The sequence below is a fragment of the Perna viridis genome, chromosome 8, assembly GCF_037379345.1.
Source record: "Perna viridis isolate PV_CMFRI_1.1 ecotype Kerala chromosome 8, ASM3737934v1, whole genome shotgun sequence".
NCBI classification, from domain to species: Eukaryota; Metazoa; Mollusca; class Bivalvia; order Mytilida; family Mytilidae; genus Perna; species Perna viridis.
Genome location: NC_142452.1, coordinates 17,891,016 through 17,904,450, shown reverse-complemented (window position 1 = coordinate 17,904,450; position 13,435 = coordinate 17,891,016). Strand labels below are relative to the sequence as shown.

Below are 13,435 nucleotides of genomic sequence, written 5' to 3'. Positions count from 1 at the left end.
TTACAAAATTTTACAATTTTTATTTCCAAATTAATGTTATATCACAGTGTGTACAGTTATGATTGTTTATCAAGCATTCATAATAAAATTATGATAAGACAAAATTATTCTCTGGTTATCAAGTTGTTTTATATTTAATTAAAAAGTTTAAAGTGTAACTAATTACTTGTTAGTGCGAAATAATTTCCAAACATCTTCTAAAAAAATTTCCAACAATTTGCCTTTCTTTGCAATCTCTTTCAATACACAAACTTTGTTTTCAGCTTACGAAGATAAAGTTACTTTTTAACTACACTGAATTGAGAACCAGAGAAGAAAAAAATTAGTGGCCTTTAAATTCATTATAAGATAAGTTCAAGTAACCGATATTCTAGAAAATATTAACATGATCTAGCTGTCCATATCATCAGTCTGACTAGGTTCAGTGTTTAAAAATATAGAAAATCTAAAAATATGAACAAGTAAAATGCAATTAAAGCCAAGACAAATAAAATAAAAATCACAAAACATTACAAAAAAGACGTCATAATATAAAAATTAAGATAACGGATCTGATTGCACAAATTTTCATTTATAAATCACAGAAATGATATGATACAATTCTATAAAAAATGTTTTCAGATACAGCCATTAATTACAAGTTCTGAGGTAAAAAAAGAATTGACAATCATTACAAAACAGGAAGTTTAATTTGTTCTCACTTAAGGATGTCCCTTTAGATAATCCTTGCAAATTATCTTAATTATTATCTTTCCACAATATTCCAATATACCAACAAGGCCATTATAAAGCAATCATGAATAACTCTGTTTAATACCGAGATTAGAACATAAATATAAAAATCCTAAAAACAGAATAAAAATTTGATTACAAATCAATATTGGGTCTAAAAGTGTATATAACATGAAAACCAGCATGTGTTAGAAATTTACAAAAATAGATTATGCATAACATAATTGTCTTGGAAACAAGATACCAACAACTGCTGAAAATTACTTTTTGTAATTAAAAATAGTTTTGTAATAAATTTACACTGTTATACATGACAGGTCTTCGAGATATGCCTTTATAAGAATGCTATTTGAAGTGTAGAAAAGAAAAAAGTATTTAAAGAATGCTATTTGAAATGTAGAAAAGAAAAAAGTATTTAAATATTGAGCCAAATCTTTAACTTATCAAAAACAGTACACATGTTAAAATCAAATCAATCAACCAATTACTAACACAACATCTTTCACTAACAATACTAAAGGAATGTGAACATTTATGAAAACAAAACTTTTCTGTTTCCACCAAGGGCAGATCCAAATAATTTTATAAGAGAGATTCCATCCCCTGGAACCCTTCCCACTGAATCCTCTACTGATTTCAACTTGTATTGATTACAGGCCATTTAAAAAAAAAAATTCTCTTTTTCATAAACATATTAAATTTTCAAGGAAGTTTTTTATGATATTAATACAACTAACAGATGGGGGGAATCTATTTCTTTTTCTCAATGTTAGATAGTTGTGTCTAAAAATATACAACACAACTTCATACAATTTGTCTTTCTTTTGTAAAACAAAGAAAATGGTAATTACAGAAGAACACATACATCTATATTACTTCAAAGAAAATTTTTTGGGCAGGAATGTAGTAGAAACTAAATACAATATTGCATGTAATGAAAAACATGTTTCTATGAACAAAACCACCCCAAAATACAGGTAACTGACGAAACTGCAAATGATTGTGGTATTGCATATACATTTATATTTCATCTACATGTACATGATCTAAGGATTTCAATCTGAAACCATCTACCTGTATACTGTTTGAGACTTAAAAATCCTGGTGAAATTATACAGAATATAAAAGATATGTCCTTTGCATGGATTGATGTACCTTCCAAAAAACAAAACAAAGATCTATTAACTTACATACATCCACTATTATCCCCTTTTATTCATGCTGAGAGTGCCCCACTGAACTGCTGAGAATAAAATGCTCTTATAAATATAAAAGAAGACCTTTTTGGTAATGATTGAATTTACCTTCTGATCTACAGAGCAAAAAAAAACAAAACAAAAAAAACAACAACAAAAAATTAATACAACAAATTTAAGTGACCACCACATATGAATCAGACTCACCATTCATACCAACGAAAATTAGACAGTGTATTTGTTTCTTATGTTATTGTAATGTACACATCCCACTTGAATTTGAAAATCCTAATTGTTACAATCTAAAGTTTGCATTCTGCTAGTCAACTCTGGAGTCTTTTCTGTAAATCCTCTGCTACAGCATCCAAAAACTCAAAAGTGTTCAGATAGTCTGGCCGGGTCACACTGTAAAAGTTGCACTGTGATTTAGCAATAGTTGTTAACATACATGCATGACATGTTTACCCAACACCCTTAAACATTCTGTAATTTTGAATGTAATGTTTCACATCGGCCTACATGTATAATATTCTGAACTAAGTTATTCTCAACACAATATGTACATGCATGACATTTTCTACACATTCTCAATTCAAAATATGTAACTAGCAAAGAAAATCTGTTCAAAATACTGAGAACTTGTAATGGTTTACACCTCTGTGTTAGGAATAATTAAAGTCCATCTAATACAAATGCCAAAATTTCTTAATCTTACAAGAAATATACATTCACATTAAAATTAATTCAATGAAAAATAAAATAAAAAGCATTAAAAGCACACCAATTTAATTTCAATCTGGTTACAAATGCACCATACTGTCATGCAATGAAAAGTGAAAACCCTTATTGAGTTAAAATTAATAATGTAATTAATATACCAGTACATAGTTTTAGGATAGCTTACTTCTTGCACTAAATCTCTTTATCTTACAAGTATACTGCAATATATTTGCTCATGTAAATATATAAACCATAATACTAGAAATAATTCTTAAGTGCAAGATTTATTCTCATCTAAAGGTATATTAAGCTACTTTTACACTATCTCATAAACATGGGCAATTTGTCCCCTATGATTTATTTTTTCACTCTGAAATTTAGACTTACTTAGCCATGCCTTTAATACAGATAGCCAAATCCTTAGTCATTTTTCCTGCCTCTATAACACCAACACATGCTTGCTCTAGACTCTTGGCAAACTTCATCAGCTCTGGGTTGTTATCAAGTTTACCACGATGTTCTAAACCTCTTGTCCAGGCAAATATGGAGGCTGAAATGGATATATTAATGAAACTACAGTAAAAATATTGAATACTACATCTATAAAAAGAAATTATAGAATCACTTTGCAATTTCAAACTAATGTTTGTCAAAATTAATTTGGTACATGTTTTACTGATACTTTATATTCAATTAATCAACATATATAACAACAGCAGATTTCTAGGTTCCCAACGTTAAGGCATAAAATTTATTCCAGTGACCCTCGCCAGAATATAGCTGAAATATTGCTGCTCGGGCGTTAAACCCCAACTAACAAACATAATTCCAGTGACCCTAATGTTTGACCTAGATTAGACTATATTCTTATGCTAGTTATATAAAAGTATGTGTAAATACATATATAAACCATAAAGATAAAAATTTCTGTATAGATTCTTCGATTTGTATTGTTGGTAACAATTTTCATCATTCTTTAAATAATTTTAGGTTATTCCCTGACACTCCGAGTTAATGCATTTTAAATTGAAATTTAACATTTGACCCAGATATACAAATTGATTTGGCAGAATCATAAAGACCATATAAACTGGAAGTCTGGTACCATTTGTTTCCATCAAAACAAGGTAAAAATAATTATGGTCTGATATTAAAGGACATAGAAAGCCTAATTACACTGAAACTTCCTTCACAAAGTCTAGGGATAAAAATGTACCAAAAATTACTAAAAGACTAACAAGCCTCAAAGGGAAGTTATGAACAAATGTTTCCTTATTGACAACTTCCAGAGATTTTGTTTCTGTATTCTACCTACCAACAGAATTTGTGGAGGTTTCCTTGTTTTGCTGATGGAATCTGTAATGTCTGGTGACAGTTCCATGGGCTGCTTCCGATTCTATTGTTTTACCATCTGGACAAATCAGAACACTAGTCATCATACCCAGTGAACCAAAACCTAGAAAAATATTAAAATACCTAATAATGCTTGAGTGTGTAATTTGTAAAATGTGAGTTTTTGAAATTCAAATGGAAGATTCAAAGCTTTATCAGCTAAGAGATATGTTCATAAGACCCTTTTCAATAAAGAACCTTTAACCATGTCAACAAACTGAACCTTCAGCATCACTATTGCTAAAAATACACAATTTTTTTCTTCAAAAAAACAAACAACATCAAGAAAATGCCATGTTTTTACCTGTAGTTGTCTTTTGGTAGAATACTAATATGCAAAAATTTAAACTGAACCAAAGAGAAACAAGTAATAGATTTTATGTACTAGATTTACAGAGAATGGAAATACTTATGTGAACAAGAATTTCATAAGCTATTTCACATGTGAACGGGATTTAACAATGCATTAAACACATTTAGAGCCTGGGTACTGTATGGTGATTAAATAACCTACCCTGAGCAACAGAATCAGATTGCACATCACCATCATAGTTTTTACAGGCCCAAACAAAGCCACCATCTGATTTCATGGCGTAGGCAACCATATCATCTATCAACCTGTGTTCATACCAAATATTCTTCTCTTCAAACTGCTTCTTATATTGTCTGCAAAGTAATAATAGTAGAAATTTGATAATATACAATATCATATAATTAGATTTAAATACAAGTTTTTAGTATATGAATTATAAGTGATTGTTAAAACCCATTACTGCTAACCCTATATCACACCTGTAGATCTTTATCACAAAACCTACATGTATATCACACACTTAGACCTACATCACATACCTTATACTTCACAATAACTTCGAACACACTTGAAGTATGCTTAAAATATATCATACATAATTAACATGACATGCCAAAACGTGTTCCTCATCCCATGGGCTGGTGGCCCATAGGGTGATATAGGGCCTCAGGTTGATATGGCATGTGATACAGATTTTGGCTTGCAATATTCAGTATACACGATGCATGTATTCTTTAACATACAACAGCTGTAATATTATGGTCATCAAAGATAAACATAAACTTTGATTTAATAGAAAATAGAATGGATATAGTGAAATGTAACAAATGCACCAGTGTATAACCTAAATACAAATTATTAAATACCTTCAAAGATCAAATTTTCACATTTCCAGATGAGACCACAGCATTCTCCCACTCTCAGTGAATTAATTTGCATATGATTTGTAACCTATCCATTTAAATTTACTTGGGGAGGGGGACACAGCTAGTAAAAGACCCCCCCCCCCCAACCAATATAAACAAAAATTGGTCAATACCCACCCCCAACATATTATAGATTCTTTTGATACCCTCCAACCACCAGAAAAAAATAAAATATATAAAAAATGATCAATCTGTTGAAGAACGCACGTGTAGTACTAAATTTTGGCAAATCAGAGCATCAAATTCTCCTAACCACTGGGTGTATTGAATATTATAGATGAAATTTCACCCCTACCAACATATTAAAAATATTTTGTACCCCCACCAAGAGAAAAATCGGCATCCCCCTTGCCATGTAGACTTTAATGGAACAGCCCTAATGGAGTCATTTCATACTTTCCATGCTTTTTACAATAATAGATTCTCTCTTAGCTAGAACTTTCTTACATGTATCTTTCAATATTACAGGTATTCACCTTTTCTTTATAATAATTTAAAAATGATCTGCCTAAAATTGCTAAATACAACACCAAATATTTGCTTATAGCTTACTTGTCATAGATTTCCTGGAAGATATCTTTAAACCTCCCATCATACTTCTTCAAAATTGTGTTCTTTGTGCTAAAAAAAAACCATTAAGCACTATTCAATCAAGAATTTAAATCATGAATGACAACAAATTATTAATTTAAACTACATGTATCAAATTACATAATAATAATAACAATATTAAGATGAATCAATAAATTCCAGCACCAGTGAAAATTATATCCATTGAATGCTTAATCATTTACTGGGCCTGAATTTTTTATATTGTGAAAGCAGAACATTTGCATTTCCAAGAATTGCCAATGAAATTAAAACAAAAACAAAAACTAAATACAATTTTAATGTAAATAATATTTTCTAAATGACTACTAACCCCCATAAAATTAGTTTTTGATGAGAACTTTTAACATCATAGCAATGTTTTACAGTAGCCTTTTGTAAAGTTAATTCCATTATTAGATGGCACTGATGTTACTTACATACATGCATGGCACTGCCCTGTTAATTACACATGTATTCCATAAAACATACCTTAGATAAAGTGGCCAGCCTTTCTGTAAAGCGTAATTAAAAGAACTGTGGGCAAAATCTGTAATGCTCTGAAAAACAATGCATCAAATACATATTATATGTCAGCAGGAGAAGACAAATTTCCTATAAATCTAAATACATGTAGTTAACATATTGAAAAATACACTAATTCAATTACTGTTGAAACCCAACAGACTTTATATTTAACCCTAGACCAATATAAAAACAGGACTAAAAATCAAATATCTCAATACAAGGTAAAATTGTGCTAATAAAAAAAACTTCAATAATTTCAGATTTTAAATTAAATCTCATTGAAGTTGGTACGAAATGAGCAATTAATACAAAGTTTTATGAAATAAAGTAATTGTCCAAACACAAGAAACTGTCTGTTAAAGGCCCTTATCTCCAAATAGTTAGTTAACATAGTAACTCCAACAATCAATCTAGACCTGCACTTTGTAGTATGGAACCTTGTGATACAGTTCCTTGAGAGATCCATACACCCATACAATTGTTTTCTAGAAACCAAAATCAAAGAACAACACCACTGCAAATATTTTACAACCATACTAAACTCACACAAATGGCCAACAAACATATCAGTAATATCCACAAATTAAGTTGATGATACCTACCTTGTCAGTATTGTACATTCCAAGGGCTACTCCACCTCCATCTTGAAAATCAAATACAGTAAAAGTCATATCCTGACCACCACCAGAGGGAGTAAACTTCATTTCTAGTTTACCTGCACCAGGAACCACAAAATCTGTTGCCTTGTACTAAAAAACGTAATAACATATAAGTAGCTCTACTATCAGTAGAAAGCTGTAATTCACCAAGCAATTTTGTTACTCTTTTATTGCAGCCAAATATTGGCTGTTTCCCATGGAGTCTATTCCCAAAATACTGAATAATATTTTTACCAGAGGGAATTCACTTTTTTCACTTCTGGGGAATGTTTTTATGGCAAGTAGTAACCTCATGAATATTAGTAGTATGAAATGGTATTTGTCAGTTCGGTATCGGTTTTCAGTTCTGGATCGGTATATGACTCATTCCTGTTCCCAGTAAAATATTTTCTCAATATGTTGAAAATACGGCAAAAAAAATCCAAAAATAAAGGGTTGGGACTTCTTTAAAAACAAGAAATCTTTCTTTTCCATGTACCTTATTCCATACTTTAAAGTCTGACTGAAAACAAAAGTTATCATTACATTAAGTGCATTGCTGTTATCGCTATCACTACAATCAAAATGAAATATTTATTCACAACTTGTGCACTATTGTATAAAAAAAATTTTCCATTCAAAAAAATATTGATCTTTGAAAAACTTAAGTCCCACAAGCCTTTATAGAGATATGCCAGAATATCATCTTAAATCATATGCATGTACATACAGGTATGTTGGGTCATATCATGTTTTAAAAATTTATACTATCTGATTTACCTGGTCACCATAAGCATGACGTCCTATGACAATACTCTTCTTCCATCCAGGCACTAATCTGGGGATGTTCTCACAGATAATGGCCTCCCTAAAGACGGTCCCCCCCAAAATGTTACGAATCGTACCATTTGGTGACTTCCACATTTTCTTCAAGTTGAATTCTATAACAGATATTAGAATAAGCAACAATTGACAAAGGTTAATACAAATGTATATTTTTAGTATGTTGCAATCACAAAATTGAAATCATGCTGATTAATCTAAAAAAAAAAAATACACATACATTATGTGAAGACTCCTTTTCATTAGGAACTTAATTTATAACTTAAAAAAAATGTTTCACATTAGCAACATACATATCTGTAAATCTCAAAATTTTTTGGGGAGAAAAATGGGTCAGGACAGGATGAGGAACAAGGATATTTTTTATTTTGGTCTAATGTTTTATATTTTTTCCTTTATATTTTATGTACTACACACATTATTTGAGAATCATTCATAAGGAAAAGACTTCCACAAATCAAATGGGTAGATTTTGCATATCATTTAAATTTTGAAATTAAAAGAAAACAAACTCCCTTTCCCAAATATCAACATAATTTTTTTTAATAAAGGGTAATAGCTACAAAAAAAATGAATACTAAGCAAAGATTGATTGACTGATTATTGTACAGTGTCCAGGGGCAGGTATTATATGCATGTCAGAACAACTGATCATCATACACATTCTGCCCCTGCTTGAACAAGTCTGACATATGATTTATGCTATAACATTGAAGCAACAGACCACAGGAAGAAGTATTACCTGACTCAGATGCATTATTCTGAATCTGAGCCTACCAGTCCTGACTCAATCTCCTATATAAAGTGTGCTTAGCAGAGAAGCAGTCACTAACAAGCATAGAAAACACACCTTAAACTAAGTAAAGAGCAATCCATGATCCATTAAAAACTGGGACCTTCTAACAGGAAGACATGCATTTCAATGTTCCCTAATCTTACCCTCAACTCTTTTCTCATCTGGAGTAATGGTGGCACACTTAACACCCACATTATATTTCTGAATGGCATGAGCAGCATCAACTGTCACTGTAAATAAATATCCAAACATGTATATATAGATATAAAATAAACAAGGCAGTTTTTTAATACATTTTGTATTCTGAGCTAATGGAACTAGCAAATTTGTGCATTAATAAGTAATAACAAGCTGTTATTTTTTTTTAAAATCAAAACAAAACTTGCAGTTTATACACATACAGTATCAACATAATGACTGTTATAAGTAACGTTTGTGACATGGTGCATGTTTCTTTCAGCTGGTTAGGGGTGCAATACCAGGAGATCCAACATCATGTCACATCATATCATGATCTAATTTAATAATATTGGTGCGATTCCCTACAGCTTTATATTTAAACAAATAAAAAAACACTTCAAATTTACCATAACTGAATGCTTCTATTAGACTACCCTACATACCTTTTTTTGTGTATATCCAAAACATTCTATTGCAATTTTTGTCTAAGCAGTTAAGACTAGAGTTTGTTTCCCCTCAACTAATTGTACATGCAAGATATTTTGGGGAAAAAAAACAATTTTCTGACATAAATACATGTACCTTATTTTTTTTCCTTTGTGGTAGCAGAAAACTAGACTAATGTTTTTTTTTTGTTTGTTTGTTTTTTTGGTTTTAAGGATGTGTTGTATTTTACACTGCAATGCAATAGGAACACGGCAAACAATGTCCAGCAGTAGCACATTGTGATGTAACTACTCCTTATCCACATGTCATGAAACCAGATATTGGGATTAAAAGGGCAATGGTTTGCAGTCCTAAGCCATTTGTCACAAAACATTCTAAATGAAGAAGTTTTAATAAAAAAATACTTGTTCACAAAACTTGTCAATGCTGACCCTTTCTCACCTCTTATTCAAATTACTATAATATGCATCAAACTGTATGTACAATATTATACCAAATTCACAATTCAACAGTCCTACTAATGGTATCCTCAGGATAATCAGCAAAGCACATGTTAACCAACTTGTGTATGGGATTTCATAAGACATCAAAATGACTACCACAAAGGACCAGACAAAATTCTTGGATTTCCAGACCAGACAGCACCATTTCCCAAAACCAAATGATTTTTTACCAGATTTTAAGTGGGTCAAGCTTTCTTGAAAAAGAAACATGTACATTGTACATGTAGCATTTGTTCTACTGTAAAAGTATTAATTTTCACAGTGTACTACTTTTCTCTATAATCAGTTAACATAAAGGGTGAAAAAAAAGACCTGCAAAATTGATTTTAAATACTATATAAGGTTTATCATTTTTTTCAATCTGCAAAAATTGATATCCGTGAATATGTTCACTTGACTCATTCTGCGAAAAAATTAATATGTTTACAGTATATATATATATATATATATATATATATATATATATATATATATATATATATATTTAATTTCAGTGAAGGAATAGTATTACACACTACATGTACCTTGATCATCTGTAGCATCTCGGTTCTGTATACTTAAATCATAACTATGAAGTTCAAGATCAACAAATGGCAAAATAAGCTTCTCCTTAATCAAATCCCAAATAATTCTGCCAAAAAAAATACATATAAGTTCTATAAATCAATATGTTCAAAAACTATGTGCAATAACAAGTACATGTTGATACTTTTTACAGGGAACAAGGCTTTTCCTTCAGGTTCATGTATCCATCAAACTTCATAGAAATGCCATGAATCAGGGTCTATCCCGTAAGAATTTTAAAAAAATTAACATGAAAGTAATTTTAAACCCATTTTACTAGATCCCAAGAAGACATTGGTTCAACACTCTAGTTGCCTGGTATAGATGTTGTTTACAGATTTTGACAGAGCTATAATCAGTATTCCAAGGAAATGAAGTGAAAATTATGAATTCTCTATGATTTGGTCATCTCATTATCTGTAACAAGGATAGATACATGTATTTGCAAAATCACAATATCATACTATGGACGTGATACAAAAAAATTGCCATTGCAATTGGTTTTTGTGTGGTTGAGTACCATTTTCTATAAAACCTGATTGGTTGAAAGTGACATTATGAGTTGCTCCCACACCACTGGTGAAGTCATAGCCGGAACAATCGCAATATGTTCCACCATGACAGATACCAAATATCAAGTGGCCAAAATATTTCAAAGGAAGCATAAAGAAAAAAAAGGATTTATAACTAGTAAAACTTTCAACTTTGACTTGTTATGAAACCTGTAAATATAGAAGTTAGAACAAATATCAAAATTATAAAATCCTATTGACTTTTATAAACAGATCGTCAGATGGACCTTGTGATTCATACCATACATGTATGTACAGTGAAATGTACGATGTAATACACTGCAAGTGTTAGCATTTTAGTCTTATCAAAACTAAGTTGTTAATTTTACCAACTGTTTAAAATATATTTAACAACAGGCTTCGGACAGTAGAAGTTCTTAATATTGAACTTAAAAAAAAAATGCTCATCAGCTGATAGCATAACTCACCGCGTCATTTCGTCCCCATTCATTTCCACCACAGGACCTCCTGCAACAAAAAAGTAAAGCAACATAATAAATTGTTCTAAACACAATCCGAAAATACTTATATGAAATGTTCTTTGTCACAGTTTACCTTTGATTTTCCCCATTTTCTTCAGCTGTAATTTACAGTAGACCGGCTTCGATAACGTGAGCAGACAGGATGTAACCTTTGATCTGTGATTTGATTGGTTGTAAACACTTCCGATTTGAGGCCCTAGCAGGGATACCAGATCAAGAGTCATGAGAAGAAAAAAAAATAGACAAGGGGGCAGACTATCAATTACTGTAGACTTATATGGTTTTCTTTTAATTCTCAAAATCCATTGTTTTCATTTTACGATATTGATGTAAATGTATCCTTTTTTTCAAGGGATATTAGAATAATAAACCTACCTTATACAACGGGAGATAACGCAAAATTACTGACAGCTTTAATATAATGGTTCTCTTTCAAAAACTCATAAATATTTTGCGCAAGCTAAAAAAAGGATAATCAACCAAAAAAAAACTGAACATATTAATTATAAGCTACATATAATATACATATGTATGCCTATAGCTATGTCCTTTCTAAACAAAACAGAAATCTTTCATGATTTGTGGTCGATTTTCAAAAACTTAAGTAGCAGTCTTTATAAAAATCAGAAAAGATGTGATTCATGCATGTCAAAACCCCACAAAACTCAGTTTTATTTCTTATTCAGAAACAGTTATAGGTCACATTATCAGTCTTAGTTTTTCATTTTGAGGATTACGCTTTTTATATAGATTGTACATGAATTTTTTGCAAGAGTTATCGTTCTTGATTTGGTTGATTTTTTAGTGGGAAGTTAAAGTGTAGTTTTATCAAAAGTGCAGATCTAAATACAGAAAGGAATATTGTCACTGAAAAATATAGCATATATAAACCAAAAAGTATCATATGACCCATGGGTTTTTCTACGCCATGAATCATTTTACCATGGGCAGTGTCTGAATTTTATATGGACTCATATCCAATATTTTACATCATAGATACAAATGAAAATGAAATAATTTTGTTAGAGAATGCACTCTTTTTAATAATAATATATGTTCAGAAATATCCTCAGCATATAAAAACTTTAAAGATTAGAATGAACTTCTCAAATTTTATGTTTCGGAAAGTTTTTGTCAAATATTTTGGAGACGAGAAGGCGATCAAAGACATTTACCAAGAGATGTTGAAAATTATGAATTTTTCAGCTTTGATTTTTTATTACAAAACACATTTGTACTTTCATACTGTATTGAAGTTAACCCATTACTATATGCCAGGTTTTTTTTAATTCTGGGTGGCCGTACGCCTGCTAAGGGAACAAAAAAATTAAACTGAAAGAAGGTTGTATTTAGGTTGAATTTTACTTAAATTATATATAGCCATCAAGTATAGTTACACCCATCGAAATTGGCTATAGCTAAGTAGCTAGATCGAAAATCCTCTGACCATGCAACCCTCCTCTTTTTTATTTTGATATTGATATGTCAAAAACCTGTCATATCAATATCCAAATAGGAAATAAGGAGGATTGAAGGGTCAGAGAAAATTCGGACTAATAATTAGTGATTCAGGTTACAGACCACCAATTCAACCAATGAGCACTTGGAACGTACGCAAAAATAGTCCTACGCAGAAATTACCCCTGTTCCTCATAGTGCTGTGAAAAAAGTTCTCATCTTATTTAAAAAATTTAAACAGTTTCTGAAAGGAAAAACATTTCTGTACATTTTATAGGTGCATTTTGCTTCTTGTGATGTGAAGCCTAATCTCCATAATGATTTTTAAATATACCCCTATCTTGTGAAAACACTGGGATTTCCCATGCTATTTATAGACCCTTCACATCCGGTGACCAGTACTGCACTGCAAGTCTGCTAACCCCACATGCCATTCTGAGGATTGTGAGCTGACATATGTAGAATCATGCTGATATATAGTCCACTGCAGGTTAAAGTTAAGGTAAAGTCCAGAGAAGCCATTGAATATTGTGAAATTAGCATAGAAGCCTATGGGA

The 13,435-nt window shown here is 30.9% G+C and overlaps 1 protein-coding gene across 1 annotated transcript; it reads right to left on the bottom strand.

Annotated features, from left to right (window-relative positions):
- Positions 1 to 11,566, bottom strand: LOC148609597 (isocitrate dehydrogenase [NADP] cytoplasmic-like). The gene is made up of 12 exons (XM_088540504.1): positions 11,494 to 11,566; positions 11,367 to 11,406; positions 10,327 to 10,433; positions 8,816 to 8,902; positions 7,814 to 7,974; positions 6,998 to 7,144; positions 6,360 to 6,427; positions 5,832 to 5,900; positions 4,555 to 4,706; positions 3,964 to 4,104; positions 3,036 to 3,198; positions 1 to 2,333 (listed from the first exon to the last, which is right to left on the bottom strand). Exons 1-12 carry the CDS (start codon positions 11,507 to 11,509, stop codon positions 2,252 to 2,254), a joined length of 1,233 nt encoding a protein of 410 aa, XP_088396630.1. The 5' UTR covers positions 11,510 to 11,566; the 3' UTR covers positions 1 to 2,251.
- Between the last annotated feature and the right edge of the window lie 1,869 nt (positions 11,567 to 13,435).

What these genes read in the sequence shown, in the direction of transcription:
- LOC148609597 (XM_088540504.1), bottom strand. An exon ending in AATGGGGACGAAATGACGCG is followed by an intron (nt 10,434 to 11,366) that starts GTGAGTTATGCT and finishes TTTTTTTGGCAG; the next exon opens with AATTATTTGGGATTTGATTA. An exon ending in GTCATGCTTATGGTGACCAG is followed by an intron (nt 7,145 to 7,813) that starts GTAAATCAGATA and finishes TACGTTTTTTAG; the next exon opens with TACAAGGCAACAGATTTTGT.